The 16958-nt window shown below is 45.9% G+C and overlaps 1 protein-coding gene across 1 annotated transcript; it reads right to left on the reverse strand.

Moving 5' to 3' along the window:
* Positions 1-15282: 15282 nt before the first annotated feature.
* On the reverse strand, positions 15283-16245 carry FOXB1 (forkhead box B1). Its single transcript, XM_056499605.1, has one exon. It carries the CDS (start codon positions 16243-16245, stop codon positions 15283-15285), a length of 963 nt encoding a protein of 320 aa, XP_056355580.1.
* Between the last annotated feature and the right edge of the window lie 713 nt (positions 16246-16958).

Below are 16958 nucleotides of genomic sequence, written 5' to 3' on the forward strand. Positions count from 1 at the left end.
ATTTATGTAGTTCTAACCCTGTTTCTTTACCAGAGCATACTCACTGTATTGAGAAATAATGCAGGATTTTCCATGAGTTTAAAGTATCTCTCAGCATTTCTGTCATTATGAATATCCCAAGAACAAATCCCACGATGCAGAGGCATCAGTGTTGTACCCAGAAGACATTCAACCACAAAAAGAACTGTAACCAACAAACAGGAATTCTCTGGGTGCTTTTTCCTCAGTCACACAGGTCCAACCTGTATCTCCAAAGCACAGAGTCAAATTCAGCCCTTAGAGCACAGGCTATTTTTGTCTACACCATGACATTTTTTTGTCTACACCATGACATTTTTTTGTCTACACCATGACATTCCCTGTCCTGGCAAAATTCCAGCTTGCTGCATTTGACCCCAGGAACAAGATGCATCGTGCTCCTACTATGCTGTTGGAATTATGCAACTGACCAATTAATTATATTTTAAAGATTATAATAAGGTTAATGGGCAGCAAACTTGGTGAAGTCATCAGGCTAAGTGTGCTGCAGGTGCAACATCATTTTTTCACTGGAATTTGATTCATTCACAAAATTATTTTTCTATTCAAAGCAACAGTCGTGCTTCCTTTGTCCATAAGTAATTAAATGAGCTTTCCAATTTATTCATGTATTTTAATTTACATAGGGTACAGACCAAAAAAAAAACCTTTCTGCTTACCCAGAGAGAAGACATAAAATAGATAGATAAATCTAAGTGGCAGCCAGGGCACAGTGAGAGCAGTTCTGGCTGGTGAGGGTATCTCAACTTGAATCTTCTTTAACTGAGCTTTCTTGGGTGCAGGTACTCAGAACAAATTTCTCTTTTATTTCATTTCTTCCAGGTGCTGGTCTTTGTACAGGCCCCCTGTGATAAGGGAATTCCACCCAAAGCTCATCAGCTCTGTGCTGTGTTCTGGGCCTGAGGTTCACATTTCTCAGAGGTTCCTTATGTTCTAATTGTCAGGAAAATGAATCCACAAACTCCAGAGGTTTATGTCCAAAAAGGAGACAAGGAGTGCTTTTTGCTTTATTTGAGTAAAAGGAGAGGCCATGGGGCATTCCCTTGGGATCTCTGGAATTTTTGGAGGATGCAGCCTCCTTTTTATCCCAATTTCCCAACCACATTTCCCTCTCTCTTTCCCATTAGCTGAGGTACTCGAGAGGCACAGACTCCCAAACACCTGATACCTGAGATTCCCTCTAATGTACAGCCCTCCCCTTTGATTCTGAAGGATGTGTAGGTGTGGCACTGAGGGACCTGGTTCAGAGGTGGCCTTGCCTCTAATCTCTCTAAGATCTTAGAGGTATTTTCTGCTCTAATATTTTTTCCCAAACAAGAACTTGTGGGCACTTTGGGATCTGTGAATGAGTCCAAGTATTAACCTACTTTTCCTGAGTGGTGGGAAGTGTATTTCTGTTCTGACTGCCACAAAACCAGAGAGGTGGTTGCTGTGAGCAGACACATTTTGGTCAGCACAGCTGGCCCTGGGCTCCCCAGCACCAGTCCTGGGGCAGTGCTGCCCTTGGTGACTTCAGGGATTGTGTGTGCACTGATTTATGATTCTCAAGTGTGTGTTCTCTAGTAGCTCTTTTTCTTACTATTTTTTTTTTTTTTCAAACAAGGAAATTCAGCTTCAAACATATCTGTCTCATATTTATAAGTAGTTTAAACTTTACACTCGAGTTATTTTCTTCTCCTTCCCCAAGCTCATAATTTAAGGGGAAAACCATCAAAAATAAGTACATAACATAGCAGAATACAAACCCTTAAAAACTAGCAGAACCTTCAGTCTCTGCTTGTTTTCTTTTATGGTATTTTGTTTTATTAATAAGGCTGCCTCTGTATTCATGACAAAATAAGAAAGCTATTTCCAATGAAACAGACAAGTCTTTGTTAGACATCAAATATAACTAATATTTGATGTCATAAATATTCATGACTTTCATGTCTTCAGATACTTTAGAATCAATTCCAAACATTTTTGTTTTGATTCACTCTTATTTATTTTTTCACATTGAACTGGCAGAAGGCATTTTCCCCTGTTTTTACATGGAAAATGTATCAAGTCCTGCAGCCTTCTTTTCTCTTTGAATTAAGGTGTTGTTCAATGTATTTACATTGAATTTACATGGCTGTATCTGTACAGCCAGGCAGAATTAGCAGTTAGGGTCATGTAACAGAAATGGAGAAAAAGTCCAGCTGCCAGTTAGAGCTGGTCCTGGGATTTCCTGGCAAAAGAGAAGGGATTGAAAGATTGGAAATATTCAAGAGATCACAATTTCTGTGGGCATAGCACACAGCACAGCCTGTCATTTGACATCTGTTTTCTTTGCCAATTCTCCTCAGGTACTGAACAATAAATGGGATCTCAGCAACAGTAAATTAATATTTGTTGTTCCTTAAAAGCAGGAGGTTCCTCTTTCTGAGCTCTGTCTCTAATCACAAATGCACAGACTCGGGTTTAGGCCACAAACTCAAATTTTCATGTCCTAGAAATAAATAATGAATAATGTTACCAGGTAAATGAGTGTTGATGGAGAGCAGAGTCTCCCAGAGATTAGATATCTGAACCTGACATACCTGTAACAATTGGGGGCCAAGTGAAAATATCCATCCACAGGTGCAGGAGAGATGATTCTTTGCCCATGGAGGGTTGGTCTATACTTAGATCAAAGGGAAAAAAACAAAAAAAGATGCAAGCCTGTGATGGGAAATGTAGGAAAACAGTATGTTAAAAAAAAAAAATTCCTATCTTAAAAAAGTCTGAATGCATCCAGAGCATGAAGGAGATAAATCCCATGTTCTTTCCAAGCCTGTGGAACATCATAGCTGTTGTAAATAGGCCAGTCCCAAAGAGAGCATACATGCTCCAAATGGGAGGAGATTATTTGCTGCACTGTTTTAGCATACTTGATTTACCAGTAATTAATGGAAAGTTGACAGGGATTTTGAGCAAAATAATTCAGTGTTTCATAAGCCCAAGATTTGGCATAAAAATGTTTTACTTATGGTATATTCACATGGTGAGAACATAGCCAAGTTGTTAGCATTAATGAAATCCATCCTTATTCCTCTTTGTAAGATGCAGTGTTAATCTGCTGTTGTTGAACAAGGAGTTCAAAGCAGTTAAGACAAAGAGAAAATACACTTGGAAATTGCATCATTCAGAGGCTGGACAGAATTGCTTCAGTTTGGTGATGAGGTTGATGTGTTCCTCAGGTTTTTTTAGATAGTTTTGGAGGTAGAGAATATTTCCTAGTGGCTACATAGGATTTGGTGATATTAACTAAATTTGGAGGTTCTGCTGAGGAAGTGAGGCTTGTGAGCCCATGTTACATGCCTGTTCTCTCAGCCCAAGCAATGCTGAGTGTTTCAGCCAAACTGGAGAGGAGTGGAACTCCTCTCTCTATTAACTGAGTTCCTTAGTTTTCTGCAGTGTTCTCTTAAATGGTTTCTTAAAATGTTGACTAGATAGAGAAGAGATGAGTGGGAGCTGTATGGTGGACTGAAAGAATAACAGCATAAAGAATGGGAATGTGCAATCTTCAAAAGCCTCTGCTGCCAGAGAAAGATCCCCAAGTGCTGGTACTAACTGCTCTGTACACAATTTCCAGAATGAAATCCTTGTGCTGTGCCCAATAAGGTCATGGAGAGGACTTGTAAGAACAAATCAAAGTTTTCATTTTGTCTTGGTCTGGTGCTGCCACTAGTTGAGAAAGCACTTAACAGCAATATTTTATCAGATCTTTTTCAAACTGTTGATTTTTCCAGTGATTTTGTGTTAGTTACACAATGCCAGAAAGTGAAAGATTAAATGGAAACATCCAAGAATAGTCTGAATCCTTTGGTTTGTACAATTGTCTATGCTGCTTTGCACTGCTGGCTGCCTTGCAGGGAACAAATAAATAGATGGCACCTTATTGCCCAGAGTTTGGAGCTGTCCATAAGGATTGAGAAATGTGGATTTATTTTGAAAAGAAAACAAAACTGGTGGCATTTTCATGCCCATTTGCCTGAGCCTAATGGGCTTGGTGCCTTCTGTGCACATAGTGGGTGCTTGCATGCACACCTGGGCAGAGCTTTGTGTGTGAATTTGTGTTTGACAGTCTTGCCCTGCCCAAGTGAAGTGACACCAGCTCTGCTGGGCTGGAGCAAGGGGCACACCAGGAAGGCTCTGGTAGCTTGCTGTAGAGATGAGTGTTTGTTCTGCCCATTTACTCTAGTTAAAGCAGTGTATTAGGAGGGTTTGCCTCCTTACAGACAATATGAGTCAATCATCATTCCATCAGAGTAAAGAGAAGGTTTGGGCAGAATGCAAAAATATTTGCAACAAAGAAGTTTTCTCTTTTCAAATTAGCATTTACCATTTACTAATGCAAAGAAAGGTTACAGAGCATGATGTAGCATGCTTGGAAGAGTGGAACATTTTCCAAGGCCCAGTTCATGCTATTACTGGTGGCTGAATTACCTGAGCTAACACAAAACAAATGACCAAACCCACTGCCTCAAGGTCTGCAAGGGACAGGCTTTCCTCTCGTCTGACACTGAGAAAATGGACAGGCATGGTTTGCATCCCCAGCTTGAGGGAGAAAGGCTTTTACCATTGCTGTTCTGAGAGACACAAGGAATTCCACCTTGTGCCAGGGTACTCCAAGGATCCAGCCTTATTTAATGATGCTTGCTGTTTTTCTGCCAGATCAGCTCCCAGCTTTCCTAAGAGGTATTTCCAGAGCTCAAGTGGATGAATACTGACAGCTTCTGCTTTGTCTCCTCAAAAGGATGAAGGAGAAGACAATGCTGAAAATAGTACTTAACTCTGTGCTGTTGACCTCCTACCCAACTGTGCCACATCCACATTCACAGAACCATAACCTCCCTGACTTGCATTGAGAACTAAGTAATGCATTGTTACTGACCCAAATTCATCCCATTCAGTTTCTTTGCAGCAGCATTTGACCCCAAAACTGTCCTTTTAAGCAGTATATCTTTACTTGGAAAGAGAGAGGAAAAAAAAAAAAAAAATCAGGGTTTGATCATGGAGAAACAGTTTGGGGTTTGGCTTGTTTTATTTAGTTGTAGGAACTGACAAAGGAGAATGCTCAGGAAAATAGAATAATGTCGAGGGACTTTGGATATTCTGAACCAAAGAAAAAGCAGCACTGAGATACATCAGTCCTTAGTGCAAAGGGAGGGCTAATGAGGGATTGAGAGTGCTAGATGTCTCATGTGCTTTCTTCTTTTCTGATGTTCTGGGTGGCTGTGTGATCTGATGGCTGTCAGACACTCCGTGGTCTGACAAGGCTTTACTTCTCTTCAGAAATGTATTTTGTTTTATAATTTATGCCTGTGACCAGTTAGGAGGAAAATGCAGTTCTCCAAAATGCAGCTCGGACACATCAATGCAGATGGAGGAAGAGGAGCACTTTGATGGAGTTGGAGTGCTACAGGCAGAACTGGGTTTATTTTCCAGTGGAGAGCCTTCATTTGAACATGCAATAGGTGCCCCTGGTGATTCCTGTGCGATGACTTCAAAAGAGCCTGATCTTGAGCTTATGGAAAAATCTCAGAGTAATGCCAAGCTGATAAAAAGACACATCTTTGTATATCTTCTGACAGGGGAAAAGCGAAAAGAAAGGAAAAAAAATATAATAAAAAAAAGAAATAAACCCCAAACCCAAATTCCTCAAAAGCAAGGCTCTGCAAGATGAGCCTGTGCTTTCAAAAGACTTATCCCACACCACCTTATAGTAAAGGGATTTATAATATATGAGTATATATGGGCAGTAAGAGGAATTATAGTATCTATTTCAGACAATGGAATTTACTGTTAATTGTCCCTCCTTTTGTTCACTGAGGGAGTGAGGAAGAGAATGAGGTAATTTCAGAGCAGTCAACCTCTGGCTGATTGCAGCTGGTGGTGTCAGCTCTGCAGATGTGCTGGCAGTGCTGTGAGGGGCCAGAGCAGCAGTTTCACCCTCCTGAGCTAAACCCTCTCTGGATTCCTCTACCAGCTCTTTCAGTCATGCCTTCAGAAGAAAATCCACTATTACTGAGACTTTATCAAAGGTTTTACAGTGCCTGATGCTTAGCTTAACAATCCTGGAGAAGCTGAGTGCTGGAGAATTTCCAGTGATCTATTTGTTGTTAGAAAAGGAGGAAGGAAATCCATTTGAGGTTTTACTGATGAGAAGTGGATAATGTGGTTCTGATGCAAAAGGATTTGAAAAATTCCTCACCATTGAGAAGATGGAGTCAAAACATAGAAAAGGTAATTTCTTAGAAGTTTCTAGAGTTTTATCAAAAGTACTTAGGACTGTGATTTTACTAATGTTCAGATAGATTAGTCCACCTCTTGAAAAGTACCCTAGCATCCTAAAAATGGATGATGAGCTGTCCTTCCTTCCTCCAAGGATTAAAAACAAACAACTCAAATTAAGCAAACAACTTTAGAAGCAAACAAACAAAAAACCCAAACCCAAATCTTGTTATAGGCAGAGAGGAACATGGTTTGGCCCTTCTTTGGCAGGTGTGAAAGCACTGGACTAGCAAGTGAAGAAAAAATGACAAAGAATGTAGACATTTTCCAAAGCTTTCAGAGTTCATGACCATACAGCATCAGGGCCTGTGTACAGCTGCATGTGACCTTCCATATCCACTGGCTGTGACCTCAAACTGAAAGATAAATTACTTCCCTAATCAGAAAATCATCTGAATGCTCTGAAAAGCCTTGATAGTGAAACTCTTACTCTATTTAATTCACTGGGAATTTTCTGTGAATTTTTATCAGTTTAATTTTTACCTAAACCCCACCCTTAGTGTATAAGACATTTGCAAGCATGAATTGGGTGAGCTGTGCAGGACTCTGTGTCTGAGAGATGAGAGAACTCAGCAGTGACAGGACAAGCAAGAGGGACAAGCCTCCCCTCCTGGGGTATTTGTTGAAGGAACTTGTGTGAATGAATACAAGGTACTTTAAAAACTCATCCTTTGGCTAGTGAGGGGAGCAGCTCAGGGTGGTCCAGCTTGTTCCCATCCCCATTCAGGAGCATGTCTGCTTCCCTGAGCATCCAGATGTACCCAACCCTTCAAAGTCTAGCAAAGATGAGGAAGCTCTAGCTCAATAAAGAAGTGAATGCAACTATTAACAACTTTCTGCAGGTGTAAAAATCATTCAGATCTGCTTTTATCTGTGTTAAAATTCCTCTCTCTCTCTCTCTTTCTGTTAGAGTTCTCACAGATGCAAACAAAACAGCAATTTGTAGCCAAATTATGTGTAACAGGGATCAGTCCTCTCTTGATTCTCTTCCCTGTTCTCCAGAGAACCTCCTTAACCTGAAAATTATATGAGTTAATTACAAAATTATGTTCAACAAGGGCTGAAGTGCATTCAGCACAAATTGAGGAGAAACACAAACTGTTTGTGGTCTCCTTCAGCAGGTCCATGCAGGCTTGTTTCCATCCTGTGTGTGACTGGGCTCATTACAGATCTGAGCAGCCCTGTGAAAAGCTGAGAGCAGGAGCACAGGGAGAGGGACACCAGCTGTGCTTCTGTGGGTCCAGCAGTCCAAAGGGAAAGAATTGCTCAAGCCCCATTAGCCTTCAGGGAGGGATGTCTCCAAGGAACAGTGCAAAAATGTTTTAAAGACCCTGGGATGCAGAAGGCACCTTCCAGCTTCTCAGTATTCCACTCCCAGCAGCACCTGTCATTAAGCTGGGGTGAAAATTTGGTAGTCAGAGCCACGGAGAGAATGGCCATGCAGGAGAGAAATGCAGGGAGAGGTGGAGATGATCTGATGGTGATACTGCTCAAGATGGTAAAAAATTGCACTTCTGTGTTGTAGAAGAGGTGGACTTGCAGCTGTGTAAAGAAATGGTTGCCCTCTGTGGCTGGCAGTGGAGAATTGTCTTTCATGCCCTGAAATGGATGCTTGTCCATCCTGATATTCTGCAGCAGAGTTTCCTGTCTGACCTAACTTTTAAAGCAGCTCTTTTTGGCCAGAGCTGGATGACTTTATGTACTTCCATGTTCAGGTATTCCATAAGACAGGCTCTGTATTTGTTTCATGTTTAATTTGTAACACAGTGGCACTGCTGATAACAGGAATAAATGCACCCCCTAATTAGTAGCTTAGACTGTTAAAATATGGAACTAACATGTGGGCCTGCTCAAAAGAACAGCCTTGGGATCAAGAGTTCCCAGAGCAGTTGTACTGGAGGTTTTTAAATTCTGAGAAGGTGCCTTAAGCTGTCAAGGCCAGGACTGGTAAGCCCACCTAGGAGTAGAACCAGGTCTGGGTTTTGGACTCAGTCCCTGCTTACTTATTTTCTATCTAGTAGCCATTAAAGCAAACTAGGAGGATGGAAGCTGCACAGCTCAAAGTGCCTTTATGTCATCTCTGGGAGAACATCTCCAGGTTAGTGCTTGCAGACAAGCCCAGTCCATGCAGGTGGTCTGTGCTGTCTGTGGTAGTTGGGGGCAGTGGCAATGCTGAGCATTTTCCTGTGCTATAAAATCAGTTTTGGCTATAATGTCTCTCTAAGGAGCTGCTCTAATTAATGCAAAATACTCTGCTTAGTACTTAATTAATACTGCAGCCCTACGAAATAGTGCAAAGTCAAGAGTCTGTATTCAGTAGTGCCCCCAGTTGTGGTGTGAGCTAACCTAGCAGACCTGTGAGGGATGTGCAGGGAGGAGCTGGTGAGGCTCTCCCTTGCAGGGCAGCGTGCTCTGCCTGCTCTGCCTCCCTCAGCGCCGAATGAACTCGGGCAGAGGATGGATGGCAGACAAGAACCTGCCCGTTCAAACCTGCAGAGGGAAGGGCAGGGTCGCCTGCTCCCGGCACAGCATTGGCACCTTCTGGCCCAGCCCCTGTGCAAAGAGTGGCCGTGGCTCTGCGTCCTGCTCCCGGTGGCACAGATGGATGTGGCTGTGCTGGATGGCCTGTGATGGATAAAGGGGAGGATCTGCCCGCACTGCCCCGGCCCCGAGCAGCGCTGCACTCCCGGTGTGTCCTGAGAGTGGCATTCCCGGTGTGTCCAGGGTGTGGCATTCCCAGCGTGTCCTGAGTATGACAGCCCCGGTGTGACCTGAGTGTGGCATTCCCAGTGTGTCCAGGGTGTGCCATTCCCTTTGTGCCCTGAGTGTGGCATTCCCGGTGTGTCCAGGGTGTGACACTCCTGGTGTGACCTGCGTGTGACACTCCCGGTGTGTCGTGAGTGTGGCAGCCCCGGTGTGTGCAGTGCCCTGAGTGTGCCATTCCCGGTGTGTGCAGTGCCATTCCCGGTGTGTGCAGTGCCATTCCCGGTGTGTGCAGGTCCCTGAGTGTGCCATTCCCGGTGTTTGCATTGCCCTAAGTGTGCAATTCCTGGTGTGTGCAGTTTCCTGAGTGTGCCATTCCCGGTGTGTGCAGTGCCATTCCCGGTGTTTGCAGTGCCATTCCCGGTGTGTGCAGTGCCATTCCCGATGTGTGCAGTGCCATTCCCGGTGTGTGCAGTGCCCTGAGTGTGCCATTCCCGGTGTTTTCAGTGCCATTCCCGGTGTTTGCAGTGTCCTGAGTGTGCCATTCCCGATGTGTGCAGTGCCATTCCCGATGTGTGCAGTGCCATTCCCGGTGTTTTCAGTGCCATTCCCAGTGTTTTCAGTGCCATTCCCGGTGTGTGCAGTGCCATTCCCGGTGTGTGCAGTGCCATTCCCGGTGTTTGCAGTGCCATTCCCGGTGTTTTCAGTGCCATTCCCAGTGTTTTCAGTGCCATTCCCGGTGTTTTCAGTGCCATTCCCGGTGTGTGCAGTGCCATTCCCGGTGTTTTCAGTGCCATTCCCGGTGTTTTCAGTGCCATTCCCGGTGTGTGCAGTGCCATTCCCGGTGTGTGCAGTGCCATTCCCGATGTGTGCAGTGCCATTCCCGGTGTGTGCAGTGCCATTCCCGGTGTGTGCAGTGCCATTCCCGGTGTGTGCAGTGTCCTGAGTGTGCCATTCCCGGTGTGTGCAGTGCCCTGAGTGTGCCATTCCCGGTGTGTGCAGTGCCATTCCCGGTGTGTGCAGTGCCATTCCCGGTGTTTTCAGTGCCCTGAGTGTGCCATTCCCGGTGTGTGCAGTGCCATTCCCGGTGTTTTCAGTGCCATTCCCGGTGTGTGCAGTGCCATTCCCGGTGTTTGCAGTGCCATTCCCGGTGTTTGCAGTGCCCTGAGCCCGCATTCCCGGGGAGCAGCCGGGCAGGAACACTCACGCGGGGGTTTCGAGAAGGGGCTGCGATCTTTAGGGCAACAGGCGTCTCTTCCCTCTCTTCTTTTTGCAAATATAAACGTCACCTTCCAAACTGTACTGTGACTCTGTTGGAAAAATCTGGAAACCTTTTTTTTTTTTTTTTTTTTTTTTTTCCCCGTTGTTGTTGTATTGGGTTTTTTTGGTTTTTTTTGTTTGTTTTTTTCCAAGCAAGGGTGCCAGTGCAACTCACCCTGTAGTGTAAAGGGACCCAGAAAGAGAGAAGATAAAATGAATTTAAATTCCAAAGGGGTTTCAGTGCTGGTTTCCTAGTCCCCGAGTCAGCAATGTGTTTGTGAAAATTCAGCCTTTTTGTCTCTCAGAAAAAAAGGGCTAAATCTACATCGGTGGCCCAGTCTAGGTTTGCTATTCTTTGCATTTTCTATTCAAGTGAATGAGAGTGAATGAAGTGGCCTGGGACCCTTTATTTGATCTACTCAATTGCATAAAGTGACAGAATTCTAATATATTTGTTTAATGCTCTTCAATGGGGCTTTCACTTTCTAGCTTGCAAATGAAGCCTCGATCTGCAAAGTTTTGTCCTTTTTTTCTTCCTACCTTTTTTTTTTTTCCTGGCAGAGAGACCATATTTCATAACTTGGGCTACGGTTTGAAGTGATTTCAAGAGGAGTTTTAGACTCGAAAAGTGGGAAATAAAGAAACAGATGTGAAGTTATTGTAAATTCTTATAGTGGGCTCTGGGGCTATTGTAAACCCACTGCAGGCGGTCCAAAGCCTCTCTTTTTCATGCTGTAATTGAAACATATTAATTAGATAATTTGTTGTTAGTTTAAAAGAAACAAATACAGACCCTCCAAGGCTTCACAGCCTCGGTTTCTTTTTGTTAACAAAACCAAAACAAAATAAAACAAAACAAAAAAAAAACACACAAAAAAAAAACAACAAGCAAAAAAAACCAAACAACCCACAAAGTGACATTTATATTAAGGTTCCGAGATAATTCGGCACGGAAGTTGGTGAAGCTGATAAGTTTTTTCTCCCTTTCCCAAGGGCTACTTTTGAAAAAAGTCTGGCTCGTAAAACTCCCTCTCAGGGGTCGCCGGGGAGTTCTTTTCTCCCTACCTGGCACAAACAGCCCTTCCCTGCAAGGCGCGGTTCGAGAGAAAATAAATATTCTGAGTGAGAAAGAGCTGGCTGTCCTCAATAGAGGATTCAGTCCTGTGGGGTGCTGTCTTGTCAAATGTCGAGGGGAGAGAAAAAAAACAAAACAAAACAAAACAACACCAAAAAACCCAAACAAAAACAAAAATCCACCTAAAGAAAACAAACAAACAAAAACAAATAAAAAAATAAAAGCCAAAGGATTCACATACCATGCGCTAACACGAGGCAAACCCTGGCTGGGTTCTCGGGCTTACCTTGCACGGCCGGGCTCCAGCCCATCCTCCGGCAGAAAAGAGCTTCTGCCCGGAATGAGCGCTGTCTCTGCATTGAGTACGCCTAGCTTATAGTGCCTCGCTGGCAAATAAAATTTTAAAAAGAAAGAATCCCCGCCGACCCCCCACGAAATACCCGAGCAGGACGCAGAGCTCGGCCGCGCTGGTCCCCCCACCCGGCCCCTTCCCTCCGCGCTGTTGTCTCTTGCTGCCCTATTTTAGATCTGTGTTTATTGACATTGGACTTGAGCCATTAGGGAGACTTAACAAGTCAGAGCAGTAAATTCAAGCGAGGCGCTGAGCTGTGGATTTGTTTGAAATCGGCATCACAACATTTGGGGAGGCGGGTGGAGATGCGCGGAGGAGCGCGGCGGCTCCGGGGGCTGCAGGGCTCGGGCAGGCTCGGAAATCGCAGAGATAGAGGAAAATGGCACTTTAAATGTACAGAGGCGACTCACACACTCGCATTATGCAGCGAGAAACCTATTGCACCTCTTGAAAGTATTTTGCTTTGGGGTATAATCTTTTCAGATCTTTATCTCCGCCGTTACTATATAGTTAAAGAAGAAAAAAAAAAAAACCACTCTGAAAGTGCAGCTTCATCTTGTTAGTTGGGCTAGGATTTAATCTTTGAGGATTTGTTCTGACTGCTAGATCTTAAAAGAAAAAAGGGAAGGAGAAAAAGCTTCCTCGTTGTCTAAAAATGTAGGTCATCGCTTGTTTAGGAAAAGTTTGTCGAGTTATGTGTCCATTGATCTGGTGATAAGTTTTGAATGCTTTCTTTAACTGATCGTGTTGATATAATCGTGGGTTGGACTTGATGAATGAGTTCAGTTGTCCCCCATCTGACAAGCTTTAGCAGCTTCATGCATTTTAATTAGCCCAATGATTCATGTATTTTCCACCTTTTTTCTGTGTGTGGGATCCGTTCTTTAAAAAAAAAAAAAAAATGGTCACAACTGGATTAATTGCCCTCTACATTAATCTTAAAACTTTTGCAAGGACCTTGTGGTGTGTAGTAGGAAAATGGGGATGTCACTGTGTTTATGGTCCAGAAATTCAGATAGATCAGTCGGAGACAAAACCTCTGTAACATCATTGCCGTAGAATTTGTGAATCCTGCCGCTTCATTAGAATACAATGTCGTTTTCTTGCTAGTTAGCACTTCAGTGTGTGGTTGTCTTGTAACTATGCTCGCAGAATGCCTCATCTCCAAGGCATTTATTTACTCATTTCACTAGATGGCTTCTCTTAATTTTCAGCAGCTGCAGAATCCTTGTAAAATCCCTAGCATATTTGGGGAATCCTACTAGAAAGTGCCCAGAATCCAGTTCTCATTGTGACTACTTTGCCCTTTTTGGAAGGGACTGTATACTGAATTACAGAAAAACAGGTATAGTTGCGTTACACTTTGCAAACTGCCGGTTGGGGAAGGTGTTGATCGATAGGATGTGGTTGGACTAACTCGTGCTTGAGGAGATTTAAACACCAGGTAAAAGGCTACAATTGCTCACTTTTTCTCAAAAAAAAAAAAAGATTTTGCAATGCCACTTTTAAGATATAACATCACTGAAAAAAAAAATTTCAATGTTCTCCGTCTTTAAAAAGTAATTCTTTAAAGATTTTTTTTTAATGTTTGCTCTGTATTGCAGAAGCTTACAAATTTTTATACTCTTTAGAGAAAATGTGACTGGGAATAAGTAGGTGATGAGTATACATACACATAGGCATGGATGTAATAGGTGTTTATACTCGGTGTAAGTGTATAGGGCAGAAATGCAGATGTGTGTGCTTGCACAGATGTACAGATATGTAAATATAAACCCCACAGAACGTGTTGTCCCTTTGCTAAACCAGCAATAACGACAATTTTATCTAAGAAGTTGTGCTATATTAATAACAATATTCATACTAACCTTGTGTGAAAAGGCTGTTTAGATTGTCTAAATATTGGAATAACACCATTCCTTCATCATGAACTAGTGTTTTTACTTTTCTCGTGTAAACTCTTTAAAAAGACAAATAAGAAACTAAATCTGCATTTACATATTTTAATGAGAAAATATTATTTGGACGACTAGGTTCATAATTTAATGTAGACACTTTTTAACCTTTGTCTTAAAACACACATGCTGGGAACAAGAACACCAATATTTAAAATGCCATGCTTATTCTGTACAGGAAAAAAAAAAGTTTAAAATAAATGTCCTTACAGTTTCAATAGATACTAATGCTGTTTAGAGGGGGTGTTCTTTTTTTTTTTTTCTCTTAACTTAAGCGGTTCACAACAGAACAACAGTTCAGTTTCCAGCAAACTACCTAAAACTAGAAAGGAGTATATCAAACAAAAAGTGCATTTTACACATTTTATAATCATTCATATGCACAAACATTTACAGTTTCCCTAGCCCCCTCTCTCTTGTCTGCAAAGCTCCAGCAGAAATCAGGATGACCTCCACAGTTTGTACCTGCTATTGTATTACTTTCCCACATGTTATCAATTACTTCAACAGCTTTTATTTAAGCTATGTCGGGTCGTGTGCTTGGGTAACAGGTTTATTTTAATTATAATTATGGTTGTTGTTTGTTTTAAGCTATGAAGTAAATAGCTACAGAATTTTTAAAATAATAACAACAACCAAAAAAAAAAAAAACACCAACAAAGAAAACCTCAGCTCTCCCAAACCTTCGAGTTAACCAGAAGTTAACGGGCAAGTCAACTCCTCTTTCACCTGAAAACCACAGTAAACATCCACGTTACAACAGGTGCTGCAAAAGGGACCTCATCTGATTTACAGTACAGATGCAAGTTCAGTATTTACATTAAAACAGGCGCTTTGTAAACATTAGAGGTGTGGCGGGAGCGGCCGGGCGCGGCTCCGGGGCGCGGGTCCCGCTCGGGGCCGCTCCCTCACCTGGGGCCGGGGCCGCTCCCTCACCTGCGGCCTCACCTGCGGCTCCCTCACCTGGACCCGCTCCTGCTCCTGCTCCTGCTCCAGGAGCCCCAGCTCCCCCGCCCGAGCCCTGCCCTCGGCGGCGCAGCGGGACGCGCACCGCACAAAGACGCACCGAGCGCTTCCCGGCGTTTCCAAGATCCAAGCCTTGGCTGCTTGGAGGCTGGAAACGTCGCTGCTCCCATGCGGTGACACAGCAGCCATTCTTGTTTATTGGTCCTGTATAAACCCCTGCTTTTCCCCCAGACAAAAGGAGGGAAAGAGGCATCGCCGAGCCAGGCTTGCCTGGTCGCCGACAAATCGAAGATGCCTGAAGTACTTTTGGAAAACTAGCGATGCAAGTGGCAGCTCCTACCGGGCGGGAGGGGGCGGGCCGGGCCGGTTCCCTTCGCCTCAAAAGAACGGAAAACAAAGTTCAGAACCAGGGGAGAAGCCGAGTGGCGAGGGAGGGCTCGGCTGGAGGGGCGAAGCGGCAAGGGAGCTCACGCGAACGGCAAACCTCAGTTTCCCGCGGGAAAGTCTCTGCTTTCGAGGAAAAGAGTAGAGAGGAGAGGGGAAAGAAGGGGAAGGAGGGAGAGAAGGGGAGGGAGAAGACCCCCGAGGAAACTTTGGGAGAAAGGGGAAGACAGCGTCCGTGCAAGCGACCCGGGTCAGTGCACAGCCACGGAGTGCAGGGCGGGCGCCGGGCTGGTCAGAGTCTCGCTGGGGGTGGCCGGGCTGCTTTGGCTGGTGGCCGTCTGCGAGGACGTGGGGCTGAGCGAGGGCGGCGAGTTCGAGAGAATGGTGGGGATGGGCGCGGGCAGGGCGGGCAGGGCCGGCACCGCGGCCGGGGTAGGCTTGATGGGGACGGGGATGGCCGGCAAAGTCTGCCCCCCATGGCAGAGCGGCTTGATGGGCACGCCGTAGGCGCCGTACTCGCTGCTGGCCATGGAGATGGGGGTGGCGGTGTCGATCATGCCCGAGCTGTACATGTGGGGCCAGCCCGTGCCAATGGAGCTGCCCACCGTAGTCAACTGATTGGGGAGGGGGTAGGCGGCCGGCATGGGCTGCATCGTGGAAAAGGCGAGGCCCCCGGGCATCTTGTACTCTCTGGCGATGATGTTCTCGATGGCGAAGGGGTGCTTGAAGCTGGAGGGCTGGGACACGCCGAGGTTGTACGTGGACATCTGGGGCAGGTGGGTGCCGGTGGCCGCGAGGGCGCTGAGCCGCAGCTTCGCCTGCTGCTGCAGGTACTGCGCCGCGTCCGCCGGCTTGCTGGGGGCCAGATGGTCCGACTTGACCACCTTGAAGCGCTTGCGGCGGCGCAGGAAGCTGCCGTTCTCGAACATGTCCCCGCAGCTGGGGTGCAGCGCCCAGAAGCTGCCCTTGCCCGGCTGGTCGGGGCGCCGGGGGATCTTGATGAAGCAGTCGTTGAAGGAGAGGTTGTGGCGGAGGGAGTTCTGCCAGCGCTGTGTGTTCTCCCGGTAGTAGGGGAAGCGGTCCATGATGAACTTGTAGATCTCGCTCAGGGGCAGCATCTTCTCCGGGGAGCTCTGGATCGCCATGGCGGTCAGCGAGATGTAGGAGTAGGGAGGCTTCTGATCACTGTAAGTGTTTCTGCCCGGGCGAGGCATCTTCGCTAGGCGACCCGCAGAGAGATCTGCAGAAGGGCAGCGACAAGGGGAGGGGGCGGGAGGAGGGGGTAGAGGGGTGAGTCCGAGAGGATTCGCACGGACACCCGGGCGGGTCAGCCGCTGGCTCTAGGGCCGGGCTGGAGAAAGAAGGGCACAGGGAAGGGGAATGGTGGATCTCAGCCCTCGGAAGGGGGGACGGTGGAGAGGGGGGGGGGTTGGGGGGGGTGGGAGGGCGCGGATGAGGACAGGAGAAAACAGCCCGGAGCCCTGTGCCGCCGCAGGAGAAAAGCGATGGGCTTCTCTCAGCTCCGGCCTCCCTCAGCCTGGCCTTCCCACAGGAGCCCGTGTCCGTAAAGTTACTCTAGCGATAACTCTGTCCTCTGGTCTCGGCGAGGAGAAGGGGACCCCATCTCCTCCCCTCGACTCCCACCCATCTCCATGCCAGCCCCTGCATAAGCTCACCTTAAAGTTGCTGGAAGTTGACAGTCCGCATTCGGGACGCAGCTGGGAGTCCGGGCTCTTTCCCACCCCTCTCCTCCGGGGTGTCTCTCGCTCCTTCCGCGGCCACGCTGCTCCGGTTTAGTCCTGAGGAGGCAGCGAGCTGGCTTGGTTTTGGGAATCCTCTCGTACACCCCTCCCTTCTCCTCCGCGGGCTGAATCAGCTTCTTTTACACCACCGGCAGCTGCACTGTAGCAGAGGCTTGTTTGCTTCT

Source organism: Oenanthe melanoleuca, chromosome 10 (assembly GCF_029582105.1).
Source record: "Oenanthe melanoleuca isolate GR-GAL-2019-014 chromosome 10, OMel1.0, whole genome shotgun sequence".
NCBI lineage: Eukaryota > Metazoa > Chordata > Aves > Passeriformes > Muscicapidae > Oenanthe > Oenanthe melanoleuca.

Excerpts from the sequence above, each read along its gene's own strand:
- FOXB1 (XM_056499605.1), bottom strand. The coding sequence starts at position 16,245 with ATGCCTCGCCCGGGCAGAAACACTTACAGTGATCAGAAGCCTCCCTAC.